Source organism: Melozone crissalis, unplaced genomic scaffold (genome assembly GCF_028551555.1).
Source record: "Melozone crissalis strain CALT ecotype California unplaced genomic scaffold, PUWL_Pcris_2 ptg000066l_1, whole genome shotgun sequence".
NCBI lineage: Eukaryota > Metazoa > Chordata > Aves > Passeriformes > Passerellidae > Melozone > Melozone crissalis.
The window spans coordinates 596,370-624,238 of NW_026535844.1; the positions used below are offsets into that span (position 1 = coordinate 596,370).

General features: G+C 51.4%; 1 protein-coding gene and 1 pseudogene across 1 annotated transcript; one reads left to right on the forward strand and one right to left on the reverse strand.

Annotated features, from left to right (window-relative positions):
* Nucleotides 1-883: 883 nt before the first annotated feature.
* Nucleotides 884-3,723, forward strand: LOC128945550 (H-2 class II histocompatibility antigen, I-E beta chain-like). Its single transcript, XM_054289297.1, has 4 exons — nucleotides 884-929; nucleotides 1,635-1,910; nucleotides 2,619-2,728; nucleotides 3,715-3,723. Exons 1-4 carry the CDS (start codon nucleotides 884-886, stop codon nucleotides 3,721-3,723), a joined length of 441 nt encoding a protein of 146 aa, XP_054145272.1.
* Nucleotides 3,724-4,555: 832 nt separating this feature from the next.
* The window catches only part of LOC128945551 (uncharacterized), a 1,882,792-nt pseudogene continuing 1,859,478 nt past the window's right edge, over nucleotides 4,556-27,869 (reverse strand).

Here is a 27,869-nt window from a genome sequence, read left to right on the forward strand (position 1 = left end):
GGGAGGGGTGAGGAGGAAAGAGCCCCCCTGAGCCAGGAAGGCGGCCAGAGATGCAGCCAGAGCTCAGAGCTGGTGGAGAAGCCTCATGGCAGGGAGAAGCCCCACAAGTGCTTGGAATGTGGGAAGGGTTTCAGCTCCAGCTCCACCCTGATGGAACACCTGAACACCCACACTGGGGAGAGGCCCTGGGAGTGTGGGGAATGTGGGAAGAGCTTCAGTGGGACCTCCGACCTCAGCAAGCACCACAAGATCCACTCTGGGGAATGGCCCTAGGAGTGCTTGGAATGTCAGAAGAGCTTCAGGTGGGATTCAGAGATTGTCACTCACCAGCACTTCCACACCAGGGAGAGGCCCTGCGAGTGTCCCGAGTGTGGGAAGAGATTCGTGCGCTGCTCCAGCTCCATCCCCCATGGGAGAATCTCCCCTGGATGATCCCCAGTGACCCCCGTTGGGCAGAGCCCTGGTGACCCCTGTTCTGGGTGATCCGTGTTTGGCAGGAGGAAGGTGTTGGAGAGATTTCTTTCCCTTCTCCTTGTGCTGCTGTGATTTGGTTGGTAATAAATTCCCTCCGTGTGTCCAGGCCATGTCTGTTGTGCCCGTGCGGGATTTGCTGAGGGATGTCTCCCGGTCCTTGTCCCCACGCAGGAACCCTCAGTTCCATTTTCTGTCCCTGTGTGGCTGCGGGGGGCAGGGACAGAGCGGCTCTGGGGGTGCCTGGCATCGGGCCAGCGTCACCGCTCGCCACGGGCAGCCCTGAGATGCCGCGCACCTGGGCACGCATTGCTGGGCTCACCTGAGCTCCCACCTGCCCAGCGCCCCAAGGTTCCCCCTCCCCAAAAAACCCCCAGCCCGGGGCTGCAGCGTCCCGGAAAGGCCTCAGCCAATGGCGGCGCAGGCAGGCGGCGTCTTAGCCAATGAGAGCTCGGGGCGTTGGATTGCCTCATCGGTTGCCGGGCAGAGCCCGTGGCCGATCGCTGCCCAGAAGCGGCGGCAGCCAATGAGAGCGCGCGGCGCTGCCGAGCCCGCCCTGCTCCGGACTGGCGCTCCCAGCGCAGCGCGGCTGCTTTGGGGCTGCTGCTCCCTGCCCGGCCCCGGCCATAGGGCGAGGGGCAGCAGCTGGGGTCCTACTGGCGGTACTGGTGGTGCTGGGAGCCCCCCCGGCTGCGGGGGCGGAGGTCTCGGGTGAGCGGGGGGCGGGAGGCGCTGGGACAGCGGGGAGAAGGGGGAAAAGGGGCGAAGGGGGGAGCTCGGAATGGAGGGGGAGGAGGAGGGGACCCCCCAAAGGGACAGCGGGAGGGGAGGGGTGGGAGAGGGTGGGGAAGAGGGCAAAAGCGGAGGGGGGGACCTCAAAACTGATCGCAATGGGGACTGGGGATTGGGGAATTTGTGGGAAAATGGAGAAGTGGCACCCCAAAGTGATTTGGGGAGCGGCCGGAGGTGGGAGGGGAGAGGATGTGGAAGGGAAAATGGGAGAAGGGCGGCAAAGAGGAAGCGGCAGCTCGGGCAGGAGGGTCCAATGGCGGCCGAGGGGCACAGGGGGTGCGGAGTGGGGATCCGTTGTGGCCCCGGAGCTCTGGGGGTGCTGGGGGAGGGTGTTGGAGAGGCACCCCCCGATCTATGTTCTGCACACACAGGGGTGTCCCAAAGGATGACAAAGTCCGAGTGTTACTTCATTAACGGCACGGAGAAGGTGAGGTACGTCCAGAGATCCATCTACAACCGGGATCAGTTCATAATGTTCGACAGCGACGTGGGGCACTTTGTGGGGTTCACCCGCTATGGGGAGAAGTTGGCCAAGCGCTGGAACAGCAACGCGGTATTCATGGAGGATAGACGGACTGCGGTGGACTGGTTCTGCCGGTGCTGGTACAAGAATTTTACCCCGTTCATCACGGAGCGTTCATCACGGAGCGCCGAGGTGAGCGCGAGGCAGAGAGTGTCCCCTCGGGGCCTGACCTGCCAGTGACCCTGGAGCCCCTCAAAATCTCCCTGGGCATCGGCCCAGAGCCCTCAGCCCTCCTTGTGCCGACCCCCGGGGTCTCCAGATCCTCCCAGTCCCTCCCAGTGCCCCCCCGCGCGTCCATTTCAGCGACCCGTAAATTTCACGCTTGACAACCAATGAGATCGCATCGTGTTCATGACTCATCTGTTGCCAGGCAGACCCGCAGCACGGAGTGCCTCGCGCCGGACTCGACCTCCCAGTGGCGCGCACTTCATTCCCAGTTCCTCCCAGTGCCACCAAGATCCCTCCCAGTGCCATTCCAGTCCCTCCAAGACCATGCCCAGTTCCTCCCCAGTCTCTCCCAGTCCATTCCCAGTCTCTTCCCAGTTCATTCACAGTTCACTCTTAGACCTCCACCCTCTCTCCCAGTTCCCCCATTCCTTCCCATCTCTCTGTGTCACCCAACTCCCTCCCAGTCTCTCCCACTCCCTTCCAGCACATTCCCAATCCATCCGAGCCCATTCCCAGTCCCTCCCACCACATTCCCCAATCCATTCCCTGTCACTCCGAGTCCATTTCAGTGCGTTCCCAGTCCCTCTCCAGCCCACCCCAGCCCTCCCCTCTCTCTCCCAGTGCCCCCCAGCTGATCCCACTGTGTCCCCGCTCTCTCTCCCAGTGTCCCCCAGCGTGTCCATCTCGCTGGTTCCCCCCTCGAGCTCCCAGCCCGGCCCCGGCCACCTGCTCTGTTCCGTGATGGATTTCTACCCTGCTGCCATCCAGGTGAGGTGGTTCCAGGGACCAGCAGGAGCTCTCGGAGCACGTGGTGGCCACCGACGTGGTCCCCAACGGGGACTGGACCTACCAGCTGCTGCTGCTGCTGGAAACGCCGCCCCGGCACGGGGTCAGCTACAGCTGCCAGGTGGAGCACGTCAGCCTGGAGCAGCCCCTGAGGCGGCACTGGGGTACGGGGGAGCCCCTGGGGGCGCTGGCAGAGCCACTGGGCTGTGCTGGGAGCCACTGGAAGGGAGCTGGAGAGAGCCGGGCTGCAACTGGGAGAGGAGCTGGGGGCTGGGCAAGGGCTGGGAAGGGGTTTGGGGGATGCTGAGGAGGGTGGAATGGGTTTGGGGGGTCCTGGTGGGCACTGGGAGGGAGTTTGGGAGTGCTGGGTGTCACTGGGAGGGAGTTTGGGGGCGCTGGGTATGACTGGGAGGGATCGCAGGGAGCCCGGAGGGGCTGGAAGAGGATCGGCGATGGCAAAGAGGGGCTCGCCATGAGCTCGGTTGTGCTGGGCACAGCCTGGGAAGGCTCTGGCTGAGTCCTGCTGGGGATGCCAAGGGACTGCAAGAGGCTTTGGGGGTCCTGGGGCGCTGGGGGCAACTGGGAGGGGGCTGTGGGATGCTGAGAGGGACGGGAGGGGCTTTGGTGGCTCCTGGCCAGGACAAAAAGGGATCGGGGGGAGGTTTCAGTGGTTCCTGGCTGGGCTGGGGGCCACAGGGAGGGCGCTGGGAGGGGCTCGGGGTGTCAGTGAGAGGTTTTGGGGGTGCTGAGCCCTGCGGATCCCCCAGAGATGCCGCCGGACGCCGCCCGCAGCAAGATGCTGACGGGCATCGGGGGCTTCGTCTTGGGCTTCGTCTTCCTGGCGCTGGGGCTCGGCTTCTCCCTGCGCAAGAGGGTCAGGGCGGGTGCCGGGGGTGGCGTCCCCGCCGTGGCGGAGCGTGTGCGCTCCCGCCGGGGCCCCCAGCCCGGTGTCACCCCCTTTTCTCTGCCCACAGAGCTCCTAAGCCGGCGGTGGCCGCAGCCCCTCCCCGTGGGCGCGGGCCCAGCCGGGACCCCCCGCTCCGTCCCCGCTCTGCTGACTTTGGGGGGGTCCCGTGTCCCCCCAGCCCCGCTGGCCCTCTGCCCCCGCCCAGTGCCTGCTCCCAGTGCTCCCAGTAAAGCTTCCCAATTGGGCCCGGGGGGCGATGTGGACGGATCTGGAAAAAGGGAGGGGGACAAAGGGTGGAGGATTGTGAGAGTTTGTCCAAATTTTTACTCATCTGCCTCATAATCCTCATTGGGGACCAGTGAAGAGAAGACCCTCCCTGCCTTCTCTGTAGGAGAAAGTCACATGCCACAAGGCCCCGAGACCAGAACTCAGTGCTAAGCCATTGTTTTCACAGCTGTTGTTTGCTGTATGCTAAGAAGGGGACACTGTGCTCTTTGTGCAACAACAGCCTTGGGAGCTGTCCCACCTCTCGGCCTGGCTGGACTTCTCCTGAGTTTCACATGGTCCCCCCACAGAAGACCCTCACCTGTTTTACAACCACCGTGACAGACAGACTGAGATGGAAGGAGCCTCTCCATCAAGAACTGAGACATGGAACCCTCATGTGAAAAGGCCCCTCTACTCCTTCCAAGGACTGGGACTGAAACCCCCAGCGCGTGGCAGGTGTGTGGGGGAGGCAAGCTGACCAAAGCGAGATGTTTGCCTGCAGGTTGTGACCGCTGGACCAAGAAGACAATGGCTCTCGCTTACTGCTGAGAGCATGGACTACCTGTTACATCTATTCCTTATTGTGTCTGTTTCCCTCCCTTGCAATTTCCAATAGAGTTATCATAATAAAAATCTCTGAGTTAGCGAGAGACTTTGAGATCTCCCAGACGTAACAGGAAGATGCTCGACTGGACTGGACCAAAGGACTTCATCTCAACGGTAGCTCTATCCCCTCTTTCTCTTTCTCTCTTTTGTCTCTCTCTTCCTCTATCTTTTTCTCTCCCTTAATCCCTTTATTGCATTTTGCTGTGGTCATTCAATAAAGGTGCATTTGTTTCGATTATCATTGCAAACCCCCTTGTACTGGGTCGGTTCTTTTTGCACCCTGAGATCAAATCCACGAACCATCACGAAACCCGTCCATGAGGACGGATTGTGACACCCCCCGAGGACCCCTCCCCAAATTTCTCCCCAAAGCATCCCCAACACCCCCAGACCCCGCTAAAACCCCCTTAAGTTCCCCCCAGACCCTCTCCAAATCTCCTCAAGACCCCTCCCCAAATTCCCCTCACGACCCCTCCAGGACCCCTCACCTGTCCCTGCGCCTCCTCAGCAGCTCCCGGAGCCCCCCGTCCTCTCCCAGCGCCTCCCCCGCTCTCTCCAGCGCCTCCCGCAGGACCCGCCCGAGCCCGGGGCGGCTCCCGGGGGTCCCTGAGGGGGTCCCGGGGGGCGGGGCAGAGGGAGGGAGCGCCGCTCCATGCCCGGCCCCGGGGTCAGGGGGTGCTGCTTCGGGCTCGGTTCTGATTGGCTGGTACACGTGGGGAGGGCGGGAGTTGCTATGGGGAGTTGGCCAGTGATTGGTTGGTTTCGTAGAGGGTGCGGTGATTGACAGGAGATGGGCGAGGGAGGCGGGCTTTGCCGAGGGGAGGCACGCGGTGATTGGTTGGATAAAGGCAAAGAAGATGGGAGGTGCTGAGGGAAGACGCCCGGTGATTGGTCGGTTCAGGAGAGGCGAGAGTAGCTGAGAGGAGAAACGCGGTGATTGGATTGTTCGGTGTGAGAGGTGGGCGTGTCTGAGGGGAGGCATGCAGTGATTGGGTGGATCGGTGCACAGAGAGGCTGGTGTTCCTGAGGGGAGACCTGCGGTGATTGGATGGTTTGGGGCCGGGCGCGCAACTACTGGTTGGGAAAAGTCTGGGATTTTTAAGGGAACATTCCCGGACTTTTGGGGGGAAACTCTCAGATTTTTAAGGAAAAATTCCCGATTTTTGCAGGAGAAACATTCCTGGAGCTTTTGACCCTACGTGACCCCAAATAACTCAAATAACCCAAAAACACTTGGAAAAAACCCCCAATAACCACAAAGAACCCCAAACAATACCTAGAAATCCCCCAAATAACCCCAAAAAACGAAAAAAACCCCTCCACCAAGTTAAAGCCAAAAAACCCCTAATGATATCAAGCACACCGAAAAAAAACCCATATACACACACATTAACCCCAAGAACCCCAAATACTTCCAAAAAAACCCACATAAACCTAAATAAGCCCAAACAAACACTAATACTTCCAAATAAACTCAAACAATTCCAAATAACCCCAAATAAACAAGAAATAAACCCAGTAAAACCCAAGATAAACCCAACATAGTCCATCAATAACCCCAAAGAAACCCCAAACAAACCCTAAATAAACGCAAATAAACCCCAAGAATCCCCAGTTCCTCACGTCCCCACCCCAAAACAGATCCCGACCAATCAGAACGCGCCGCACTGATGACGCTCCACTTGCTGGGCAGAAACTCAGAGCACGAGCCCCGCCCAGCGATTTTCAGCCAATCAGCGCCCGGCCTGACTCTGACTCATCACTTGCCGGGCACAGACCAAGGCCTCTCACTGCGGTAAATACTCAGAGACCGCGCAGGGTAATTTCCAGCCAATCAGAGCGTGTCTTGCTGATGACTCATCAATTGCCAGGAGCGGATTTGGTGGGAGGGGTGGGGGGGGAAGATGACCCTGGGGATGGGCTGGGGACTCCAAATTAATCCAAAACGGGGTCGGGACCCCAAAACAGGGCAGGAGGGGCCTGGAGCCCCCAAAACCAAACACGGAGGAGGGGATTGGGGGAACGATCGGAAAGGGGAGGGAGAGTGGGGAAAAGAGGGTTGGGACCCCAAAATTGAGCTGGGAGGGGATGGGACCCCCAAATTGAGGTGGGAGGGGAATGGGACCGCCAAATTAAGCTGGGAGGGGAATGGGATCCCAGAACTGAGCTGGGAGAGGGATGGGACACCCCAAATTGAGCTGGGATGGGGGTGGGACCCCAAACAGGAGGAAGCCAATTTTGTTCCAAGGATATGTAAATGAGTTTATGGATATGCAAAGAGTCTATGAATATGCAACAGGCTGATGTCATGCGAGACAAGGACCATCGAGCAAAGGTTGTTATGGCCACCAAGACGCCCCAGTTATTTTCGGGGACACCCCTCAATTATTCTGGCTTGATTACATCAGCCTGTTGCAGATTCATAGACCCTCATGCATAACAATAAACTCATTTACATATTTCATGAACTATTTTATATGGCCCATTCTTTGATTACTACTACTACTACTACTACTAATATTAATAATAATAATAAAAATAATTTGAAATTAAAGGGCTCTCAGGAAAAGATATGGGAGTAGAAATAACAGTTCCTTCTTCGGAAAAACTAAAAATACAAACGCAGTAGTACAAACAAAAAAACAACAGTGACAGAGTCAGAATCCTCTTGGAATCCAGTGAAAAAGGTTGATCCTTTGGAATCCAGTGGGAAAAGGGCTGATCCCCTGGGAATCCAGTGGAAAAGAGCTGATCCTCTTAGAATCCAGTGGGAAAAGCTTGATCCTCGAGGAATTCAGTGAAAAATGATGGTGATCCTTTGGAATCCAGTAGGAATAGGGCTGATCCTTTGGGAATCCATTTCTTACCACCCAAAGACAGGGCACAGGAAGTGGAGTTTTTATAGGGTATCCCAAGGGTGGAGTTGGGGTTGGGGTCAGGGGAGGAGTTCTTAGTAACACAAGAAGGGTGACATTAAATTCCTTCCTCATAGCAACAGCAGCACCCCACACAGAACCTGTCCCCAAATCCTAAATTCCCTCTAAAACAACTGAGAAATTATGGAACTCAGATATATTCAATCGATTTCCTTCATTTAACCCAGTTTTGGGTGTTTTTAAAGGATGAAGATGAAGTAGAGGAAAATTAAGGCCAAACAAAAAGTAGAAGCAGCCAGGTGTGCTCCCAACATGGATCACAGGGAATGTGAGTGACCAGGGCTGTGCCCAAAGTGCCTCCTCCAGTGGGGGATGGAGCTGGAGCAGCGCACGAAGCTCTGCCCGCACTCGGGGCACTCGCAGGGCATCCCTTAGTGGTGCCTCTGTTGGTGTTGGGTCAAGTCAGAGCTCTGTAAGAAGCTCTTCCCACACTGGGGACACTCGTAGAGCCTCTCCCCAGTGTGCATGCGCCGGTGCCTGATGAGGTTGGAGTTGTCCTTGAATCCCTTCCTGCAGTCGGGGCACTGGAAGGGCCTCTCCTCTCTGTGAATCCAATAGTGCCGGAGGAGATGGGAGCTGGTCTGAAACATCTTCCTGCATTTATCACACTCGTAGGGCCTCTCCCCAGTGTGGATGCGCCGGTGGGTGACGAGGGTGCAGTTGCGCTTGAATCCCTTCCCGCAGTCGGGGCATTGGAAGGGCCTCTCCTCTCTGTGAATACGATAGTGCTGGAGCAGATGGGAGCTGGTCGTAAACCTCTTCCCACACTTGGAACACTCGTAGGGCCTCTCCCCGGTGTGGATCCTCTGGTGCTTCATCAGGCTGGAGCTCACGCTGAAACTCTTCCCACACTCCCCACACTCGTAGGGCCGTTCCCCAGTGTGGATCCTCTGGTGTTCAATCAGGTGGCAGTTCCACCTGAAGATCTTCCCACACTCCACGCACGTGTGGGACTTCTCCCCATCATGGAGCTGCTCATGGAGCACCAGCTCCGAGCTCTGCCTCGATCTCCGGCCGCCTTCCCGGCCCAGGCTGGCTCTTTCCCCCTCAGATCCCCGCCGGCTGCGTTTGCAGCCCCTCCTCGTGCGGCATCTCCGGGGCTTTTCCTCCCCGTTGGCTTCCTGTGCCGTGGAGCCACTCAAAACGGCCTCTGCCACCAGATTCTGCCGCGGGCATTTGTCCTCCCTGCTCTCCATGCTCAGCTCCTGCTCTGGGGGAGGAAGGACAAGGACAGGATGGGATTTGCCTCCGTGCCACAGGCAAGGGCAAGGAGAACCCTCAGGGCTGAGCTGCAGCCGGGGCCGTGCTGGGCTGGGAGATGGAGCAGCACAGAGGGGAAAGGGGCACTCATCGTCAGTTCGGGGCTGTGCACAAATCACAAACAGGACTGGACTGCTGGGAATGCGTCCTGAGCTGTGTGATTTTCCAACCATCTGTCTCATTACTTGGTTATGACAATGGGAAGATGCCTGTAGCTCACTTCACAGGTAGAAGACAAAGGACTTCATGTTAAAACTTACTTTAAAAGGTTTTTGACCAATCACACAAAGCAAAAGAATATTGACAGTAGTTCTATCCAAGCACTATAAGCTCATTGAGGGTTAAAAAAATGCTTGCTTATTTCAAGTACAATACCTGCTTGTAAGCCTTAAAAAACAATGCACAGAGCTCCACTATTAAGCTTGGAACTTCCTAATATCTTGCTAGATACACTTTTCCGCAGGTTAGGGAGTTATTCTAGATAAGTGTTAATGCACACACACCATTGCTCTATTCCTCCTTACTTTCTACTTCTTATATGATTTTTCTGCTGATCAATCTATTGCCTGCTACAAAGCTCAAATCAGTTCTACTGCCTCTGAGGTTTGTCTTTTGCAGCTTTCTCAAAACCATCTGATTTTAAGCATTCCAGACACACTGACTTCCTCCTCACCTTCCTCAGTGTCCTGGGGCATCTTCCTCTTCCTCGCAGCCTCCTAGGAGTTGGCAATGGGAAATCCTGGTTTGGGGAAAACAAGGGATGAGCACATTGAGTTTGAAGGTGCCTCTGCCCAAGTCCATCTCTACAAGTCACTGGCCATCTGGGCTCCAGGAAAACCTCCCAAACATCCAAGATTCAGCCCTGAAAAAGCCTCACAGGAGTTCCCCGTCCCTTCCCCCTCTTCTCTGGTGTTCAGGAGGTTCCCCCCTGTCCCAGCTGCTGGGGGTCACGCTTGGATTGGGGGTCCCCCTTGTGCCCAGTGCCCGCCCTGCCCAGGCTGCTGGCAGTCCCAGCAATGCCAAAAGCTCCCCCCGCTTCGCTCTCCCCATTCCGGGATGCCGGGGCTGTTTGGGCTCCCGGGCTCCCTGCTCCCCTCATTCTCTGCTCTGGGCTGCAGCGGCTCCAAGGAGTCCCCCCTGCCCCTCTCCAGGCTCTTGAGGCTCCCGCCAATGGCGGCGCTCCCCCCTCTCTGGGCTCCCCATTTGGGCTCCTGGGGGACACAGGGTTCTGCTCCTCCAGGCTGCCTCTGCCGGCAGCTGCCACCGCCACCCCCGATGTCCCCCCAAGGGGCATTTTCTGCTCACCCTTGGACTTCTTCATTCTCCAAACATCCCCCAAAAACCCCAACCCAGGGACCCGCAGGGATATCCGGCCGAGCTCCCCCTCTCTGCTCACCGGCGCAATTGGGGGGACAATGATCCCACAGGTGGGGGCTGCGAATTCAGGCAGGGATCGACCGCATGGTTCCCTACCTCGGCTCAGCCTCGATCTGCCTTTGTCCCTCAGCTTCCTCCCGCTCCTCCTCTTCCTTCCCCCCTCCTCCTCCCCCTCTGTCTTACCCCCACCTCCTTCTCCTCTTCCATCTCTCCCATTCCATCCCATCTCCTCCTCCTCCTTACTAACCCCCCCTCCTTCCCCTCCTTCCATCGCTGCTCTCTCTCCGCCTTCATCCCTCCTCTTCCATCCCTACCCCTGCTCCTCCCCTCTAACCCCATCTCCTCCTCCCCCTTCATCACTGCCCTTCCCTCCCTCCTCCTCCTCCCCCAGCAGCAGCCACACCCTCGCTGCCCCGTTCCCGAAGCCCTCGCAGCCGCGGCAGGAGCGGGGATGGAGCCGGGACAGGTCGGGATGGGCAGCGCGGGGCTCTCGGCTGCTCCAGCTGCTGCAGGCGGGGGGAACCCGGCCCGGGCCAACGGAGAGGCAAACTGGGCAAACTGGGGGCAGAGCACAAAGCTAAGGATGCAGCAGAAAATGGAGATGAACGAGTTATGTTAACATTAACTCCAAACGAGGAAAAATTGGAAATTCCAAAGTTTAGGGAAGCCGAGAAAAAAGATTTAAACACGACAGGAAGTGAACAAGATAAATCAGGGCAATGGAAACTTCTTGATGGAAGAAAATTACTTAACAAATGTGCTTCTAAGAAAATATTAGAATACATGCATCAGAAAACCCACTGGGATACTCAAGCTTTGTGCGATTATTTTTTAAGGAACTATGGGCGCACTGTGATTTTTTGAGTTGCAAAGCAAGTAACTGAAAGATGCTTAATTTGCCAAAGGATAAATAAAAAGATCAAGAGAAAAAAAACATTAGGAGGTCGTGAGTTAGCTCATCGATCATTTCAATGTATCCAAGCAGAAGTTTAGATTTCTTAGGCTCTGGATTTATTAGTAAAAAAAACCATTTACCTAGAAGAGAATATGCAATATGTTAGACAGAGGATTATAGAAGAATAAAAATCTTTAAAGTATGAGTAACCTCCGAGAAAAATAAAAGGGGAAATGAAAGGGAAGGGAAAAAGAGGAAAATCAGAAAGAGAGTGGGATCCTCTGCAGGTCTTGCCCCCTCCGTTCGCGGCCCAGGCGCCTGTCCCGGGTCCCGGCTCGCTGTCCGCCTCAGCTCCGCCTGCCCCGGTTTCCATCCCAGGTGCGGCCTCACTGCCCAGGGCAGCTCCACCTGCCCCGGTGCTGTCGCTCAATTTGTGTGCCCTGCTCCCACTGCCTGGCCCGTGGCCGCTCTGCCGCCCATGCTGGGCAAGATGGGGGTTGCCCTGTCCCGCGGCCTGCTCCGAGGTCGCCGCGCCCACCGCACCCAGGGGGGGGTCCCAGCCATCCCATCCCCGGCTGCCCTGCCCGTGCCACCTGCGCTGGGCACCGCCGCTGCTGCCGGGCTCTCCCACCTGCCTTTGCTCTGCCGGGAGCTGCCGGATCAGCCGCCATCAGCCATGTGGGGGCTGCCCACGCTCCGCCTCGGGCTCCACAGGAAGATCCCCCTCTGGCGATTCCGGCAGCAGACCCTGCCCACACTCCCACCGAGCCTCGGCGGGATATCCTCCCCTGACCCCGTCCTGCTCTGAGCTACGTCCCCTTGGTAACCACAGCTCCAGGCGTTCAAGGAAACTCTCTAGAGGAAGCACCTTATTGAAACACTAAGAGCTCAGTTAAAAGACAGCCCTCTCCAACTTCTTTCCCAAAACACGGGAGAAAGGCTAGAGAAGGTAAAAAAGTGAAAGAGTTAGATGAAGGGATTGCTCTATTCCCGTTCAGAGAGGTTCCCATGGGAGGGATACACTGCCCCACCCCGCGGGAGCCACCAGCGCCCCTTCCGGCCGTGCCCAGAACTGCACCCAAGGGGAAAGCGCCGCAGCCCAAAGGCCGGGACTGGGTCCGGGCTCTGTTTGCTGTCAGTGCCGCAGCTGTTGGTGTTTGTTTGCTTTATTATACACACTAGTAAAGAACTGGTATTCCTACTCCCATATCTTTGCCTGAGAGCCCCTTCATTTCACTAGTCTAAAAATTAAGAGGGACGCAGTTTGCATTTTCCATTCCAAGAGAGGCTTTTTCTGCCTTCCCGAGCAGACACCTCTCTTGTAAAGCAAGACAAGCACCCACAGGCACTGAGGGGGGCTGCAGGAGGAGCACAAGAAGGCCCTGCAGCACTTGGGCACAAAGGCACAGCAGGTGAGTGCAAGAAGGGAGCAGCAACAGGCCAAGCTGAAGGCAAAGGCCATGGCACAGTTCCTACAGCCCCTGAGGGATCAACCCCAGGGCCCAAGGGGGCCCCAGCACCCAGGGCACGGGCTCAGCCACAAGCACCTGGCAGAGGCATTGCCCTCCTCACCAGGGGAGAGCCCACCCAAACAGCCCCTGGCAAGGAACCAGGGCTCCAGCTGCAGGGCACAAGGACACTGCAAGCACAGACAGCAGCACCCTCAGGACCAGCAAGTCCACCCCTTGATGGACATGGATTGGCAGGGCTGTCACAGCTCCCATCACACCAGGGACCTTCCACACTGCAGCCCTTGAGAACATTCAGGTGGGTCTGCATTGAGAGGAGGCATTTTCTGATGGACACAGGGGCCTCTCAATCCACTCTGAATCTTAGACCAAAGGGGGAAAATAGTAAAGGAATATTTTATTTTTAAGGAATGAGTGGGAAAGATGAGCAGGTATGACTTGTTCAACTACTATTAGAAGCTGCGGGGGATAGGTTTGAATAAAATGAATTTCTTTTTCTTCCTCCTGTGATTGTAATTACCTAGGAAGGAATTTGAGAGCTGGATTTTAATACTGTAAAAGGGGTTGCAGAGGCCAGTTCTGTTCTACCTTTGTGTGACAAGATTGACAAGGCCTATGCTGAAGTGAACCCAGAAGTGCGGGCAGAGACAGGGAAAGAGGGAAAATTTGATATGGAGGCGCTACAAATTACTTTAAAGCAACTAGGACAAGCAATACCTTGTTCCAAGAGAGAGAAGGAAGGGCTCACATCCTGGTATTGAGTTCCTGTTAAAGGCAGGGCTTTTGGAGCCAGGGATGTCTCCCTACAACACTCCTATCCAGCCAGTCAACAAACTGGATAGATGGACAGCAGGAGGAAACACAGAATTTTCAAGTGTTAAAATGAAGATTAACTGAGGCAGTTTTCCTGGGCCTTCCAAAAAGGAAAAAGAATTTGAATTATAGGTGGATTTTAAACAGGGTCTAGTCAAAGGAATTCTTGTGCTAAAATGTTTAACCCAGTGGCCAGAGAGTGGCCTTGCCTGAAAAGTGATGACAACAGGAGGATCTCCGATAGTTCAAGTCTGGCATCAAGGTAAAGCTTTGACAACCTAAACAGCCTCTAAATGGATGAGCAGCGCTCGGTTATTACAGTATGAAACTTGTTCAATGGCACAGGAGGATTTAGAACTGAGGACAGGGCAAGGGTTTAACCCAGCCTCCTGTTTGAACAGCCTGGAGAGGGGCTGGCAAGGAACCCAGGACTGCACTCAAGGGACAGAGCTCCAGACCCAGGCTGGGACAGATTGATGATGGGACATTGCCTGGCCTGAGGGAGAAAATGTGTTTGTGGATGGCTCTGCAAGGGCAGCAGAAGGGAAAAGAGCTACAAGACAGGCTGTTATTAAGGAAGGGGAATCAGACACAGCGCAGGTCACCGCCCCATGCTCAGCTTAACCCGCGCAGCTGTGGCTGCTTGTGAGAGCCTGGCACTGAAATGCCCTGAGCAGGAAGGCTTCAATATCTTCTGCTGACACCATGGCACCTAACAGGGGGGCAAAAGCAATTCTCACTGCTTCAGCAACCACTGGAGCAGATATCAAGGCACATTCTCCCACAGCAAGCTGGGCTGGCACAGAGCCTGCCCTGGCACTTTGCTGCTGCCAACACCCAGCCAGGACAGCGGCTCCTGCCTAAGGAGTGCAAAGCAGCACCACTGGTGGCCAAGGGGCCCATGCCAAGTGTCCCTGAGGCCAGAAACAGCTGCCAGCACAGCTCAACACGGGGGGGACCCCTCAGCCTGGCCTCAAGGGCTCTGAAGCCCCGCAGATTTGCACTTCCCGCCTGCAGCAGGAGGATGGGAGGCCGCCCCTGAGCCTGCCCTGAAGGCAAGGCAGCAGCAGCCAGGGCTCCACAGCGGGCCAAGCCCCTGCGCCTGCCCACAGATCCTCGCCTGGAATCCTCTGCAATCCTGGCCACCCTCCTCTGCCATCTCCAGCCCCTGGGGCCAAGCCTTGCTGCCACTGCTGCAGCTTCAGCGCTGGCTGGGCCTGCACTGCCACAGCTGCTGGGGAACACCACGGCACAATTCCACTCTGGGCCTCACTGACACCCACACTCTGGGCTGCCTGCCACTGCACTGCTGCAAAATGTACCGATTTGATTCTTTTCAGTCTTATTTCTCTGCTCAGAAAGGTTTCTCTACACAAAGGTTTGCCTTGGGGAAAGGAATTTTAAAGGTTTTATTTAAGGAGTGTTACACCACTCAATGGAGATGAGTTCAACATCCCAACAGACTGGGAATAGCCCAAAAGACACCCACAGAGATAACGACCAGCAACAAAACATCAACATTGCCCAGCAGCAAACAGCAACCAACAGCTACCCCAGACACTGCCCCCGGCAGAGCTGGAGACACCTGGGCTGGAAAAGGCTGAAAAGGAAATCCAGGAGTGTGGAGACCGAATTCACATCAGAGTCAAAGAAATCCGGGTCCAACAGGAAACCAAACACGAAAAACTTACACAACTTGGAAGCAATGAACATTAAAGTAGTGGATTTAGATTGGATCAGACTACATAAAGTTTAGGAAAAATCCAGTAAAACTCACAGGGCATGGAATGATTTTCTCTGCACAGCTGGGCATTTGTGAAAGAAATTATTTCTGTTGCACATCATGGCCAGAACCAAGGAATGCCTTGGCTCTCTAACACTAAAGAGATTCTTTCAGTAACAAAACTACAACATAAGAAAAATTTTACATAATATTCCCAGTTTATATTGTCAGGTAGGTTTGGGACAGAAGTGTGAGAATCAAGTTTTGGTCTGGGTTTTTCCATGTTCGCCTTGATGTTCTATTTTGCAAAACTGAAGAGCTTTAACCATAATACTTTGAACTCATAAAGAGTTAATACTTTTTTAAAAAAAGCAGATTCTGGGGGGGCCACATGTGACTCACCAGATGGCTGCCCTGGAAGAGAAGCTCCATTCCAGGCAGCCTCCAGAGGAGCTTTAGAAATGCAAATGAACACTGCTGGGCAAAGGGTGGACAATGCACCTGGGTCTCTTGCCTGGGGCAGGAATTGGGCTGATTCCCTCTGCCCCTCACCCCAAGCTCTGCCTGCTGGCACTGATGGAATTTGCACAGCTCAAGGCAGAGCCCAGGGGGAGGATATCTGACCCTGCAACACAAACGGGTGAAGCTGCAAAGGGAAACTGCAAATGCAGAATGTTGGGAAAACTTCACTATAAACAAATGGGGGGGAATCATCCCTCTGCCCACTCCAACGTGTGCTGTCACTGTCTGTGTTATATAGGGTATATTACAGCACTGGGGATTATTTTGCTACCTAAAATTCAGGGAAATCAGTTGGGAATCCAAGGATTTGATTATTTAATTAGAGCAAAGCAGTCAATTGATGCAGCCCTGGCTGGAGAGAGCGGCCAAAAATGGAAAAAAGATGAATGGCCAGCAGAACAAATCCTACAACACCATGGACCAGCCCTTGGGAACCCAAACCAATTCATATCAGGAGCCACAGAACCCATTTCTCATTTCAATGGCATCACTAGATTACAAGCTGCCCTCACAATAATAACCAACCAGACAGCTCCAGCTCCTGACCTTCCTGCCGACCAATCCACTGAAATGAGGAACACAACCCTTAACCATGGGATGGGATCAGATCATCTGTTAGCAGAAAAAGGAGGAGGATTGTGGAAAATTAAATGACACAAACTGCTGTTGGCAAATAGATGATAAAGGAAAAGTGATGAAACAGATAGCAAAGCAAACAAGAAAGCAGCTCATGTACCAGTCCAAACGTAGAAAGGATGGGAATGGGACACGGTTTTGTGGCTCCGTGGCAGACCATGGGTTAAACGAATGCTGTTTCTCCTCGGATGTGCTACAGTAACTCTCATCTTTTTACCGTGCTCCACACCTAGAGAGTGCAGCTCATTCGGCAGCGGAGAGAGGGGATGCAGGCGGCAGCCAGGCCTCCAGATGCACAAACGGCTACAGACCGACAGGGAATGAGGGCATTGAGAATAATCGCAAAACCAAAGAAGACTCAGTAAGGAAAAAAAAAATAAAAAAAATAAAACAAAAACTGAGTGAATATTCCCGGATATTGGGTCAGGGACTCGGGACTCGTAGATAAGGAAGACATAAACCACCAGTTTCAAAAACTCTTACTAAATAACATCGACTGCTGCTCAGACAAAGTCTCGCTGAATTCCTGAACTTCCAGAAGAACAAAGACTTAACAGAGCAGTGAATATCGGCTGTTTTACAAAAGTGGGGGTGCACATTAACGAGGACATGCAGTTGGCAGATGGGAAGATCTGAACCTTCCAAGTACCTCAGCCAGTAGGCAAAGGGAGAGGGAGATGAGGCCGGGAAGATGAGGATAAAAAGGAGGCTGCGAACTACAACAATGGCAGAGAGCGCACGACAAATGCCCCACGGCCTCTCCCTCTGCTCAGCAATAAAGTCACTTTTACAGGACTCCTCTGTCTCCTCTGCGCACAGAAACCTCCGGCCACGGCAATTTCCCCGCACAGCGCCGGGCACGGGGCAGCCCCCTCTGTCCCAGCCACAGCAACCGGGCCGAGCCAGCGCTGCTCCGGCAGCGGCTCCTGCCGAGGCAGCGGCCGCAAGGAGACCGCGGGCAGCCGCTCCCGCAGCCCCTCACGCCAGCGGCAACACCGGCCGGACACGGCACAACGAACCCGCCCGAGCCCCCTGCCGCCCCCGAGGCCCGCAGCCAGCCCCGAGACCCCGCACAACCCAGCACGGCTCCCACCTGCGCTGCGGCCGCCTACGAGCTCCGCCGCCGCCTCACCGCGCTCCGGCCGCTGCCGCCGCTCACGGGACCGCACACACGCTCTGACAATGGCGCCGCTGCCCAGCCACGGCCGCCCTCAGCCCGCCACCGGGGCCCTGCTCCGCCCCGCTCCCACCAATCAGCTCGCCACAACCACGACTGACGGCACCATCGCCCAATCCCAGCCAGGGGCGGGCTCTGCACACGGCACAGCCCCGCCCCGCGCTCTCAGGGCGCCCCGGGCTGCGTGAGGGCAGAGCCGGAGCTGAGGAACAGCCCTGGAACGGGCCCGGGCCCGAGGGCATTGAGCTGAAAACACAAACAAACTTCTCCGCACCTCCCGCCACGGCTTTCCCGGCACTGCGGCTCCGGTGGCTCCGGCTCAGCGGGAAGCCCTGGAGCCTCACTTCTGCTGTCCCTAATTAGGAGCATCAGTGCATCGCTTTGATTTACCCCAAAAAGGAAAAACCGCCCCAAACCTCTGTGGATGAGTGAGGGAGGGGAGAGATTTCTGACAGAAAACTCCAAAAACTCAGAGCAGGATAGTGAGAAGTATGGTAAATAGATGCCATTTGTGCTGACAAAATTGAAACAGTAATCAATATTGATACAGTAATTAATATTTGGCAATAATAAAACAGTTAAAAGGTGTAATGTCAAGAAAGGGAGAGGAGGGGTTATGACTGCTTTAGGGATACAATGGAACCTCCATACCCCCTGGGACCCCTAGAGTTCGGGTGGGTTGAGAGGATGAATGGAGAGATAAAGAAACACCTCCTGAAACTGGTGATAGAAACTAAGATGCCATGGGTACGGCCCTTGCCACTGGTTTTGGCAAGAATAAGGGCCAGACCCAGGGGATATATTCAATTATCTCCCTTTGAATTAATGTCTGGAATTCCTTACCCTTGTGATTCTCAGCCTAGTGGGGGGATAGAGATAAGTGATGTATATTTGAAACAATATGTGGCCAGGATACTGTCTCTTGTGAAATCTGTTCGACAGGAAGCTCAGCTGGCACAGACCCTGCCTTTGGACTTTGCTGTTCACAACATCCAGCTGGGAGATTGGGTCCCAGTTAAAGAGTGGAAAGAAGCACCCTGGTGGTGAAGTGGCGTGGACCTTTCCAAGCGTTGCTGACCACAGAAACAGCTGTCAAGGCAGCTGAACACGGGTGGACCCATCACACTCGGGTCAAGGTCTCTGAGGCCCCGGAGGTTTGGACATCTCAGCTGGAGGAGAAGGATGGGAAGCCGTGACCGGAATGGAGCAGCAGCCAGTGCGGCGACATCGGGGGAAGCCCTGTGTGCCTCCCCACAGGCTGCCTGCTGAAACAGTTTGTGTGGGCATCCCTCCTCTCCCATCTCCACTCACTGGGGGCCAATCCTCACTGTCATTGGTTGTTTTTATGTTAAGCTGTTTCTGTGCCTTCTCTCACCGCAGGTGGTGTGGAAGAAAACGTGAAAGTGAAAATTCGGTTAGGAGATTAGATTACGCATTTAGAATGCTTCTCTTAATAATCTTCCACTTATATTGTCAGTTTGGTTGGGGACAAAAGTGGGAAAATAATTTTTAACCTTGGGAGAAGAAGCAGCAAGAACCTTTAACCTTAGCAATTGTTGGGTCTGCGGAGGGTCTGCTGGCCATGGGTGGCCAGCCCAGTCGAGCCTAAATGGTGGGTCAGTACCCTGAGTGAGGTCCATAATGGAACAGGGTTTTGGGATGAAGAAGGAAGCCCATGGCAGCTTCATTCTTCTGAAAGAGGCATTTATTGTCTAAATAGAATAGGAAACATATATGTGGTGAAAAAGCATTTGTGACTAGGTTTAGATTGTTGGACCCCCAGCTGCTCTCCTTATGATTGTTCCAGATATCAAGGCAGATGGAATCAAACACATGTTAAGCTCACTAATGGTAGCTGGGTAAGGTCTTTCTTCCATAATTACCAAAAGGATTTTGAAGGCTGTAAAGCAGGGGGGAAGGATAAGTTTTTTGACGCCTTATTTTTAAGCTGCCCCCGAGATAATTCCACAAGTAGGACACATGTAGTCCATGACTATCAGTGGAAGCGGCAACACCAGAATGGAACTTGAGCCCTTTTTAATAGGTTTTGGTCTGAATCTAGCAAAACAGGCCTGGGATGTAACTGCAGGTGGAAACCTCAGGTGGGAGCTTGGAGATGCAAATTCTGCGATTCTTATGATGGGGCAACCATTGTCAGGGTGTGAAATACAAAGTTTCGTGGCAGGTACATACAGGCAATGTGTGTATTTGTGATTGTGATATGTGTGGAGACCGACAATGGGACAGTTGCGAATTCTAATAATAACTGAGGAAAGTAAAGCATGGAAGAAGGCCTTTGAACCTATCTTTTTTTTGCAATTAACCTTGGTTGATTTAGGAGCATTGGAATTTAAGCGTTAAGGATGTTGCTTTTTGCTTGTAGTTTATCCTCAAAGAGTTCTGCAAAAATAAACTTTTGAAGTATAATTTTAGAATATTGCTTGTATCCTTGAAACTATAGCTTTGGAATATATATAAAGAAAACATGCTTATCTCATGCCTTAATAAAGCAGAGAAAAACAGCTTGAGAAAGGAAGATGAACATCAACTGAAGGATTTGTAGTTTCGACCAAGGGAAGCTGGACATCACTGTGATGCCAAATTTTGCCCCAAACAGGCAGGGTGACTGCCTAATCAGACTCAGCTTAAGTCAATTAAGCAGGAGGTATTTTTATTAGCGACGCGTCGGAGAAATCACAAAATGGATTTCTAAGTTCTCATAGCAAAGCAAGTCTTATATACAATTTTGGGTATAGGATTACATCAGATCAGATACATAATCATGCATATTCATATGGGGCGTGGTGTAGGCGGAGCGTGGGCGGAGCGTAGGTGGAGACATCTCTTTTGGGGAATTTTCAGGTGGTCGTTCCTGTTGCCTTCATCATAGACGGGGTCTTTCTGATGAGTCTTCCTCTTTAAACTTTTGAACTCTTTTCCTAATTTGGTCAATTCCCGGTGTATTTGGCTTGGATCTCGTGGCTTGGCAAAACCCATAGGGTCGTTTTGACATTGCTGGCTCTAAACCTGTTTAGCTTATTAGTTTCTCCTATACTTATCTCTTCCCCTGTCATGATGCTCTACCTTTTATCTAATTTATTGCTCTGTTTTCTTGGTGCTGTGCTTTCTCCGTGTGTTCTAGTGCCAGGCCCTTCTTTACATGCTTCTCATTCTATGTTTTAACCCATTACTTCTGGAAGGCTATCTGCTTTAGGGCTTCATTTCCCCCCTTTTTCTAGTAACTTACGAATTCTTTCGTCAAGTTCTGGTCTTACAGGACGCTGATAGGCTCGTACTATTGCTCAAATCATTTGGGTCCTCTTCATTATGCCCCTTAATTTCTACCACAAACAGATGTTTGTAAGAGTTAGTAATAACAAAGCTACAATTACTACTAGCATTGGGTGCACCAGGTAATGGAAGACTTGTGTAGCTGTTGGGGAGTATCTTGTAAGGATGTCCCACCAGTGATGCTGGCCTACTTGTTCTACTTCGGTCAGGACATTCTTTATCTTTTTTGAATTGTGTTCTATCTGCCATACCATTCGTTTAGTTGTTTGATTCACCTTTTGCACCAATTTCTTTACTTCAGGGTGTGCAAGCATTGCTTTGAGGATTTTGACGTCCATCTCTATTTGTAATTTCGGTATCTCTTGATATAGGTTGAAATTTGTGTTAATTAGCTGTTGGGTAGTTATTGGGACAGTGTAATGAAAATCACAACTTATGATCTTGGTAAAGTTGCATACACAAAAGTTAGTATTGTTAGTCTCTTCTAGGCAATTATCTATAGTGACGTTGTCACAAGCTGTCTTTACGCAAGCACACCCATTTCCTATATAGTAAACTTGTGATTGTGTTTTATCATGCGGAAGCATTTCTAAGGTACATACACTGTTTTCAGCATCTAAGCATAAATCTTCGGCTTCTACCACAGCATTTTCGCAAACATAGCCTAATTGTCCTCTAGGGATACATGCTTCCGTGCTAACTGATTGCCACCTATTTTTGGTGTAATCATAACTGGCTCAGACGTTATGGTTTATTGGCCTAACAACGACTTTTTGGTGTGTTGTCCCTAGAGTGAGGATGGGAAAGATAGCTCTTTCCTCTGCCGCACTAATGGTGAGGACATAAGCTTCAATGTGTTCTTGTTGAGGCTCATAGGTGAAGTTCACTAGTTGCTACCAAGCCTGATGGTCCCTCTCAAATTGTGTAGTGTGATTGTCCTTTAATATTGTTTTCCTTATTTCTTGAGGTAATATACCTGACGTTCTTTCTCTCATTATTCTTGCCGCTACTGATTGTACTCATTGTTGCGTCTGAGAGCATTGGATAGCGAGTGCAACGTCTCTGCTGAGTTCCCCTGTGTAGTCAGTGAGCTTTACAAAATCTTCTGCAGTATGGTTTGCTACCATGGCTAGTAATTTCACTACTAGCGATTGTGTTTCGGCTAATGTAAGCATGGATGTACTGAGAGGCACTTTAAGCTTTCTTAAGCTCGATGTGACGGTACTTAATTTGTTTACTAATACTTCTTGATCTATTGTGTTTACTATGCCAAATCTGGTGCCAATCTACTCACTTAGATCTCTTTTTGTTTTTCTGTGATGAGACCTTGTCGCTAGCTATGCATTCCATCCCTTAAGGCTTTGCTGTATAAATGGTCGACAATCCTTTTGCAAATAAGTAATATCGGTGTGAATGTTCATTTGCACTTTTTTCAGGGAATAAGTGGGGTCTAACAATAATTTTAGTTCGTTAGATTTTCTTATCACTTGAGGCCCTATAAAGGTTAGGTTGTGTACTGCTTTACACTCCACTGGTAGGGTGGTTTCTTGAGGCAAGTCTAGATCTGGATACAATGGGATCACGTCTTCTGGTAATTGTATCTTATATTCGGCAGCACGCCTGAAAACACGCCCGAGGGAGCTAAAACCCTGTCCTAGTGTTTTTAACTCTCTTTCACATGTGAACGTCATTGACTGATCTAATCTAAATACCATCTCACACAGTGCTTCTCCTCCCTCAGGACTACTAGATGCTCTATAAATCACCGAGTTTCGGGGTTGTGATCCAGGTGGATCTTCTCTGAAGTCGCTCCACTGACATGAAATTGGGCTCTTTTGTTGAGTCTAGGCAATGGGTTTGCCCATTTTCACTAGACTAAAGGTAATTAGGTTTTGTTTAGAGGCTGGCATCGAGGGTTGAATTGTTAATACTAGCCGCCTTGTTTTTCCTCCTCTTTCTCCTGTTGGGTCAAGCTCTCGACACTCAATTTGGATTTGGTCTCCCTTGTATGCTATCATGGAGGGCTGATGCCATACTTTACTTGCATATGGCTGATTGTTACGTAAGGCATAAACCTCGAAGTAGGGTCTGCTCATTCTTAATTCCGGGTGGATACACTGATGTGCATGAGACCATGGGTCTATTGGGGAAGAGTCTTGGGGAAGAGCTATACTTATCGAGAGTCCAATGATCAGAGTTGTAAAGGTTTGGGGTGGAGTCGGGGTCATAATGTCTGGCTGTCAATTTTGTTTCTTTTGGCGTTCTCGTTGCTTGATGTGAATTTGTTCTACTCGTAAAATAGCCTTTTCTAGTTCAGTGTCTAAATCTCTTTGTTTTTTAAAGGGTCCAATTTGGTCACTTGTTAGTGGATGTCGTGGGACAGAAGAATAGCAACGGGTCGATAAAACCTTAGAACGACTAAGTTTCAAACAATATTGTAACCAGCGGTGTACTTTCTAATGGCACTACCCTAATACAATTTGTTCGGGAGCTTCAAACAATTCCTTAGCCTCTAAAATGGGTCTGTTGGCGAATTTCTCTAAGGCCAAATAGTTGTCATTTTCTCTTGCTTCTTTGCAGCTACACTCATAACATTGGAGGTCTAGTAAACAACTTTGTACGTTCTAAAATTTTCTATCGCAACCTCCACAAAGAAATCCAATTAGTCCCACACAATTTCTTTCTCCACATCCAAAGCACGGCCGATCGTGAATAGGGTCCTGTGGGTCAGGTCCTTGTTGACTGTACGTTTCGACCCACCCTATCTACTGTATTGGCGTGCTACGCAATGCAGCTCTAGCTTCGGCATTAAATTCTGCTATGAGAGATAAAGGTTTTGGCAAAGTCAATGTTAGTTTATGTTGGATTCTCACGTGATCTTGCGGAGACAGCTGACTTAGAAGTCTGTACATCTAGGGCAGGTTTAATCTCTTCTTGTTGGTTTTCCGGAGCTCTCTTGACCCGTGAATAGTGGATCCACGTAGGTCGTTCCTTGATCCGAACCGCGGTGAAGGTAGTCAGCAGCACTTGGAAAGGTCTCTCCCACTTTTCTTGTAGGGGTTTTCCTGAAAGATTCTTAACATACACCCAATCCCCGGGGTTAAACGGATGCAATTTGTAATCTGGTTGCTTAGGTTGGTGCTCTATCATCACAGCAGCATTCTTATCAAACTGTTTCCCCACCGCAATTACATAATCGTAAATGTATTGATTACCAGTCTGGTCTATGACATCTCCATTTACAGCTTGCATAGCATAAGGTCTACCATATAGAATTTCAAAAGGACTTAACTTTTCCTTCGATCTTGGCTTGACTCTCAGTCTCAGCAGAGCAATAGGCAAAGCTTGATACCACTGCAAATTAGTCTCTTGGCATATTTTAGCAATTTGCTGTTTGATAAGATGATTCATCTTTTCCACTTGTCCACTGGCCTGTGGACGGTAGGGCGTGTGCAATTGCCAATTGATTTGTAATGCTTTGCTTATTGCTTTCACTACTTTTGCACAGAAATGTGTACCTCTATCTGAAGAAATGCTCTTCGGTACCCCAAACCGTGGAATAATTTCATTCAATAGTACTCTAGTTACCTCTCTTTCCTTATTTGTCTTACAGGGGAATGCTTCAGGCCACCCAGAAAATGTGTCAGTTAATACTAACAGGTACCGAAACCCCCCTTTTCTTGGGAGTTCAGAAAAATCAATTTGCCATATCTCACCTGGGAATTTACTTCGGTTTATAGCTCTTAGGTGTACTTTGGTTCCTGTGTTTGGGTTGTTCTTCAGACACCGTTCACACTGGGACGTAACGTGTTTTATAGTAGTAAATAATTTTGGTCCTGCTATTCTGGTCTGCAAATATTGGTAAAGCGAATCTAGGCCCCAATGGGCCTTCTCATGTTCTGCCTTCACAAACTGCCACATCACGTTTCCTGGTATCACTAACTGTCCTGTTTCTAATCGACCTCAACCATTTTCTAGTATTTTGCCCTTATTCCTTTGAATCCACTTATGATCTGATTCTTGGTAATCTGGCTGGATATTGATATCCAGCTCCCCTGGTATTAGGGCCGCTATTTCTGCTTCCTTATTTCTTATGGCCACCAATTTAGCTTCTGTATCTGCCTTCCTGTTTCTTATTTCTGGAATAGTATTGCCTTTCAAATGCCCCTTGCAATGCATTATGGCCACTTGTGTTGGGAGTTGGACCGCCTCTAGCAGTTGCAGAACCTCTCCTGCATGTTTGACTGTTTTTCCTTGTGTAGTCAACAGTCCTCTTTCTTTCCAGATGGCTCCATGAGCATGTACGACAGAAAAGGCATATTTAGAGTCTGTCCATATATTAATTTGCATGTTCTCTGCTAATTCCAGGGCTCGGGTCAGGGCTATCAGCTCTGCTTTTTGAGATGAAGTCCCTGCAGGCAGGGGGTTTGACTCAATTACCCTCTCTGTAGTGGTGACTGCATAGCCAGCCATTCTTACTCCTTGCCTCACGAAGCTGCTGCCATCCGAAAACTAGTTGTCTGCGCCTTCGAACGGCTCTTCTTTGAGATCTGGGCGACTGGAGTAGACGGCTTCAATTGTTTCCAGGCAGTCATGTTCGATGGGTTCTGCTGGAGCTCTTCCTTCTAAGAATGAAGCTGGGTTCACAATATTAGTTACTTGAATGGTTACATCATCTGATTCAGCCAGGATGGCTTGGTACTTTAAAAATCTGGAAGGCGACAACCAATGGTTGCCTTTCTGTTCTAGCACAGCTGACACAGTGTGGGATACTAACACAGTCACCTTTTGGCCCAGCGTAAACTTCTTGGCCTCTTCTATGTTAATTATTACTGCGGCCACTGCCCTCAGACAGCCTGGCCATCCTTTACTTACTTCATCCAATCGCTTGGAGAAGTAGGCCACAGCTCTCTTGTGTGGTCTCAACTGCTGTGCCAGTACTCCTAGGGCCATCCCTTGCCGCTCATGGGAAAATAGCCAGAATGGTTTTGACACATCTGGGAGACTTAAGGCTGGTGCTCTCATCAGCTCCCGCTTCAGCCTCTTAAAGGCTCCTTCCGCCTCGGGAGTCCAAACTAGGACATTCTTGGTTTCTTTTAGCAAATCATACAATGGTTTCGCGAGTATCCCATACTGGTAGATCCATAGCCGACACCAACCTGTCATCTCCAGAAAGGCGCGCAGGTCTCTCACCGTCTCTGGTTTGGGCATCTGGCAGATGGCCTCTTTCCTGGCTGCTCCCAGGGATCGCTGTCCTCTGGAGATTTCGTATCCCAAGTACACCACTTCCTTTTGCACCAGTTGTGCTTTCTGTTGAGAGACTCGATATCCACTTAAACCCAGGAAATTCAACAAGGAAATAGTCTATTCAATGCATTCTTCCTCCGTCACTGTCGCTATTAGGAGGTCGTCTACGTACTGCAGGAGAGCGCTATCTCCCGGCGGCCCTTCCCATTGTTCTAATTCTTTGGCTAACTGATTCCCAAAGATCGTGGGCGAGTTAGACCAGCCTTGGGGCAACCGTGTCCAGGTAAGTTGGGTCTTTCTCCCCCTATCTACTGATTTCCACTCAAAGGCAAAAATCCTTTGACTCTCGGGGGCTAAGGGAAGGCAGAAGAATGCGTCTTTCAAATCTAATACGGTGAACCAGGCCAGGCTATCCTTTAGCCTAGTTAAAAGCGTATATGGATTAGCAACCACCGGGTGTAATGTCTTGGTTATTTCGTTTACTGCCCTCAGATCCTGAACGAGCCTATACGTTCCATTAGGTTTCTTTACTGGCAAGATCGGTGTATTAAAGTCCGATTCACATTCTACTAATAACCCTAGTTCTAAAAACCTTTTGATTATGGGCTCAATTCCCTTTCTGTCTTCTATCCTCAGAGGGTATTGTTTTCTTACCACTGGTCTTGCCCCGACCTTAAGTTCGACAACAATCGGTGTCGCTCGTTTTGATTTTCCAGGTATATCTGTAGCCCATACCAATGGATAAGTCTTGCTCAGGATTTGCTCGAAATTGTGGTTCTCAGGTTTGGGTTCCACACAACTGATTGTTAGGCTTAGGGCTGTAATCAGTTGTTCATCGTTTACTTGAAATTCCAATTTGTCCTTGTTGAACTTTATTATGGCTCCCAGGTTTTCCAATAGGTCTCTTCCCAATAAGGGCTTTGGCGAATTTGGTAAATACAGGAACTGATGTATTCCCATTTGTTTCCCAATTTTGTATTTAATGGGTTTCAAAAAGTAAGCTTTTTCTGGTTGGCTTGTTGCTCTCACAACTTGTACAAATTCATCACTTTTAGGTACCAATTCCTGATTTAAAACCGAAAAAGTTGCTCCCGTATCAATTAAAAATCGCAATTCTTTTTTACCTTCCCCTAGCTCTATTTTAACCAGTGGGTCTGCTAGGGTACGGCCCACCGGTCCCCGTCATTCACTATCTTGATGTGTGGTGGTGGTAGTGGCCATAAATCTTTCCCTCAGTTGGGGACATTCTCGCCTCCAGTGCCCCATCTGTAGGCAGTGCGCACATTGATTTGGCTTTACCCTAGTGGGGTGGGGCTGGAGTCTCCCTCCCCTTCTCATTGGGTTGCCTCTACCCCTTCCTCGAGTTCCAGGTTCCGGGTAACCTGTCTTTTGAGCTGCCACTGCTACAGCCACCACTCGGGCTATCTTCCTGTCTTCCTTTTTCTTCTCTTCTGCTTCTCTATTATTATATACCTTCCATGCCTCATTTAGCAGTGTCTCTAGGTTTTTGTTTGCTGGGTGCTCAAGCTTTTGTAACTTCTTCTTGATGTCTGGGTTACTCTGTCTCATCATTAACCCTAGCAGGTGCTGTTTCTCTTCTTCTGTTGCCGGGTCTAGGGGTGTGTATTGTCTCATTGCCGCCCTGAGTCTGTCCAAGAACTCCGATGGGGTCTCATCCTTTCCCTGCCTGATGTTATATAGCACTGACCAGTTGATAGCCTTAGGGATTGCATTACGCAAGCCCATCGCTATCAGTTTCTTATACTGCACCAACCGTTGATAATGATCCGCGTTACCTGGGTCCCATTCTGGTTTACTGCTGGGAAAATTATCTTCTATTCTCCCCGGTAACACTTGAGCATGTTGTCTCCTTGTTTCCAACACAAGCCCCCTTTCTGTATCTGTCAGCTCCGACAGCATCACTTCTATATCCTCCCAATCAATATCTAAATTCTTCGCCATTAATTCAAATCTCTTTGCTACTCCCTCCGGATTTCTCCTAA